General features: G+C 38.0%; 1 protein-coding gene across 1 annotated transcript; it reads right to left on the minus strand.

The window, feature by feature from the left end:
- Window positions 1–592: 592 nt before the first annotated feature.
- On the minus strand, window positions 593–2100 carry LOC136526863 (uncharacterized). The gene is made up of 5 exons (XM_066519435.1): window positions 2049–2100; window positions 1769–1953; window positions 1602–1694; window positions 1410–1514; window positions 593–955 (listed from the first exon to the last, which is right to left on the minus strand). The coding sequence occupies exons 1-5, from the start codon at window positions 2098–2100 to the stop codon at window positions 593–595; spliced, it is 798 nt and encodes a 265-aa protein (XP_066375532.1).
- Window positions 2101–4194: the final 2094 nt, after the last annotated feature.

Below are 4194 nucleotides of genomic sequence, written 5' to 3' on the forward strand. Positions count from 1 at the left end.
ATTGTGTCTAATTGTTTACCACAATATGTATGGGAAAAAGTGGTAACTTGTTAACACAAATACTTTTCATTTGTGATGCAAACTCATCCTCACATGTAAACTACGGTGGAAAACCTTTGTCACAAAAAATTATCTTTTTGTGAGAACTAACAAGACAAAATGTATCAATAGTTTCATCACAAAAAGCATAGCATTTGTAGGAAAATATTAGTTGGGACAAGTTTTGTCACAAGATAAGTTTCAATTGTGTGAAACACATTAGATGTTGTGGCGACCAAGTTATCATTATTATCCTTGTTGTAGTGACAAAAATAGCTCAACAAATATACATTATAGCAATATGATTATTTCAAATCTACACCAATAATATTTATTTCAATAATTCAAATTTGGCATTCAAGCATTACATAAAACTAAGAACACTCAAACCTCAAAATAACTCTCTTGACACTACTTTAAAGTCTCACAATAATTATTCAACTAAAGTGTTTAAACTCTAAGATGCTGGAGGCTGCGAGGCACCAATGCATGCAATTAATTTAGCCATTTGATGATCAATTTGTTCTCTCACTAGGCGAGCAACTTCTCCACTCTATGCTTGACGCAAAGAACTCAGCTCATCACGTTGGGATTGCTGCTCTTCTTGCAGTTGTGCATTTGTTTCGACCACCGTGGAAACTTGGCCTTCCAAAGCTTGTGCTTGTTGCTCAGCAGCCTCAGCATGTTGCTCAGCAGCATCTGCGCGTGCTCGAGCTGCAGCTTCACGCTGTTTAGAAGCATCAATTTGTGCCTGTAATCTGATTCTTTCCTCAGCCACTCGGTTTACAGCATGAATGCCAACACCACGTGAATGGTTTGGCTTTCGACCAAGAACTAATGCGAAGTGCTCCACTATTGGCACGGGCACAGAAGAAATCTTTTCTTGATGTATCCCAGCAGCTTCATGTAGTTTGGTCTGCAAAGCATGAAAAACAAACTAATTAAGAACCCATATACTACACAGTAGACAAAAGCGTTCATGTAATGAATCATAGGTATGAGAACAAATTAGCTATAGGATAGTGTAACATCCAAATGTTCTCAGAGTTGCTACTGTTCAAAATTGAAAATTGCAGACAAATTAAATAATATATGAAATTTACAAACAGCTTAATAAAATGATATTGTTCATGATTAGAGATATTGCAAACATGTCGTAGTGCCTAGACTTTTTAACTCATTAAATGAACAATACAGAGACTACATTGCAGAGATAATAACCATGAAAGAGTCATACATAATTCTACTACCATACTTTTTCATACAAAAAACACACCACTTCCACCTAATCCTAGTTCAAAAGGTAGGATACAGATTGACAAATGTGAACCCCAAAGATACCATCAGAAAGGAAAGTAATATGGTCATACCATTATTTCTTCACCGGTTGGAATGGACCATGTCCCATCAACCTTTTGATATGTAGCCCTCCAAACTTGCATACCAGTAGGCCATTCACCAATTTCTGGGTCTCGCTGCATTGGAATAACAAAAGCATATATTCACTAATTTAGAACGATGTGTAGTAGAAAAAAAATCTGCCTGGAAACTTTTTTCCTCACCAGATCGTAAGCGATTTGAGCAATTGATCTAGTGCCTACTTTGGACCCCATCTCTTGCTTTCCTCTATTGATAGAGTTTTGGTTGCTCCTTTTCTGATTTACAAATTACATAAATGTATCATTAACAATTATGCAACACTGTAATTTAGGATATGAGTTATATGTACCTGAAAATCATCATCCGTCCACAAATTCCTTATCAACCATTGCCAACCTTCTAGTGAGACATGTTGTGGCCTTAGCTTGTTGTTTCGGTAAGCTTGAAGTAGACGGTAACGCCGATTATTATATTGACTCTCTACTTGTCTCATGGCACAATCTTTATCTTCTTCTGAAAGCTCAGGAAACTTTTGTTGTACAGCAAAGATATAGTGTAATAACCGGCCACTGAATGCAATGATAACCTATGCATGCCAAATATATTCATTTCATATGAAAAGTAGGTCACCTTTAGTTTTCTCCAAATAGATGTAGTAGTACCACGATGAAACTTATACATGTCCCTCCACTTCTTCACTTGGAGTGGTACAGTTCTTACAAGAACTGTTATCTCACTTTTAAATAAACTAGCATGTTCTGCACACACTTTTGCAAATTCTTTAGGGAACTTTATATCAATATGCTTTCCTTTTGCTCTTCTCTTGCGAAGTTGATTGTTAATTGTAAGTTTTCTTCCACTCTTAGCAGGGCCTAGTTAATTTAGGGAGAAGAACAAGGGTAATTAAATGTAATGTTTGTACTCTATAGTGTCAAGAATCAAACTTTAGATTAGTATAATAGGTTGTGACATGCTAAAGTTGGGCGGGGCTGGAGGCATGAGTGTCGTAGGTTGGTGTCCATCACAAATATGGCATGGATGTGATGCATATTCATAGATTGAAATCAAGATATCAGTATGGAATTGGAGGTATCACATCTTCTTGTGGTGCAGAGATGGCGGAGGCGGCGACGATGGCAGCGGTGGCGGCCACGGCGACGGTGGCGGTGGCCGTGGTGATGGCAGCAGTGGTCGCGGCCGTGGTCGCGGCAGCTGTGGCCACGACGAACTGGATCGGAGGCCGCAACGATGGATGAATACGGTGGTGGATTTTCCGCATCGGCATCATGGATCCGTGGGGCAGCTAGCCACCAGAGGCATCTGGGCGTGCGCCATGGCGATACATGGCCTTGGCAGCCGCTTTGACCCAGGAGTAATCATGGGTCGCTCATAATGATGATGATGGCCGGATGGAGGAAGACTTGGCAAAAAAAAATACTAGTAGTAGTACGCAGTGCACCTTTGTGGTCACCTGTTTCTCTCCGTCAGTTGGCTTCGATTGTTTGGTAGATCCGTAGATGATGGAAATGACTCCATATATATATATATATATATGTCCAATGCAATATGGTGGGAGTCAAAAAATTTCACGGATTAATTGGAGGGAAAGGTGAATGCATATTTGGAGGGAACAATTTTTCACCAGTTATAATTATTAAGAGGAAAAGAGTGCGCTCGTTGTGAAAAAACCGATAAACAAGGCCAATAATATTTCTACTAGAGATTATAATGTGAAAAAATATAAACAAGGTCCATAATATTTCTACTAGAAATTATAATTTTTAATACCAATGTTATTTTAATGTGTGTTTATTGGAAAAATATTTATGTTATTTTTAGATAGTGAATAAAATTCGACTTCAGATCTCTTCGAATAAGACGCATCACTTGACAATTAGTTTTCTCTAAATGGTCCTTCTATGGTATTTTCCAAAAAATAAGGTTCTAGCGGATAAAAGGGCTAGCTCGGGCCTGGCTTCACGAAAACGGCCGCCCACCTCGTTCCTGGCTGGCCTAACTAACAGGTGGTCGGTGGCTTCAACAGGCCTGTCTAACGAGTCCAACAGGGCGACCAAACAGGTAAAAAATTGTTAACTAGAGCTTGCATATATAGGAGTTGGGGACCAAACCAAGCTCGTTGAATTGAGACTCATCTGTTTAGGTTCTTATGGTGGACTGGCTAGCCATGTTAGTCACGATGTAGTTGCTCCTATTTTTCTGAATTTATTCCAGTGTGGTGATTAATTTGGATGAGTGTGCACGTATGCATGTAAGCATCTGCCACCCGTGTTATTATCATGTATCTACCTTTTTTATGTAGTTTTGTAAGAACAATATCATTAAACAAGTTAGGATTAAAGTATGAGTATATAACAAATAAAGTGTTAAACTAATAATTAAATATATAAAAATCATAAACAAATGATTATTTAAATCATAGATTAAATATTTATAAAAAATAATATAGAATATCATAGTTTTCTACTCATAAGATCAAGCCAAATATCAACATTCGAACCATATTAGTTTTGTTTTGGCAAATATTTTGTTTGCAAATAACTCACTCATATTTCGATGACTAATAAAGCAAATTATGGTGCTTTATTAATTATTAAATCTTTGTAAAATACAAAATCAGGTCCTTAACAAGTAACCAGGCTGCCTGCAGTACATTTTTGGACCCAGATCAGGTATCCCATGAATCTGAACTCAATACTCAATGGCTACCGCTTAAACCCTAAACAACCCCCAAACTGCTACGGCCGCCGCCCGTCG

This window comes from Miscanthus floridulus, chromosome 19 (genome assembly GCF_019320115.1).
Source record: "Miscanthus floridulus cultivar M001 chromosome 19, ASM1932011v1, whole genome shotgun sequence".
Classification (NCBI taxonomy): domain Eukaryota; kingdom Viridiplantae; phylum Streptophyta; class Magnoliopsida; order Poales; family Poaceae; genus Miscanthus; species Miscanthus floridulus.

Coding starts and splice junctions, on each gene's coding strand:
- LOC136526863 (XM_066519435.1), bottom strand. CDS start 2,100: ATGTATAAGTTTCATCGTGGTACTACTACATCTATTTGGAGAAAACTA. Junction 1,954..2,048: donor TATTTGGAGAAAACTAAAGG/TGACCTACTTTT, acceptor TTGCTGTACAAC/AAAAGTTTCCTGAGCTTTCA. Junction 1,515..1,601: donor CTCAAATCGCTTACGATCTG/GTGAGGAAAAAA, acceptor ATTCCAATGCAG/CGAGACCCAGAAATTGGTGA.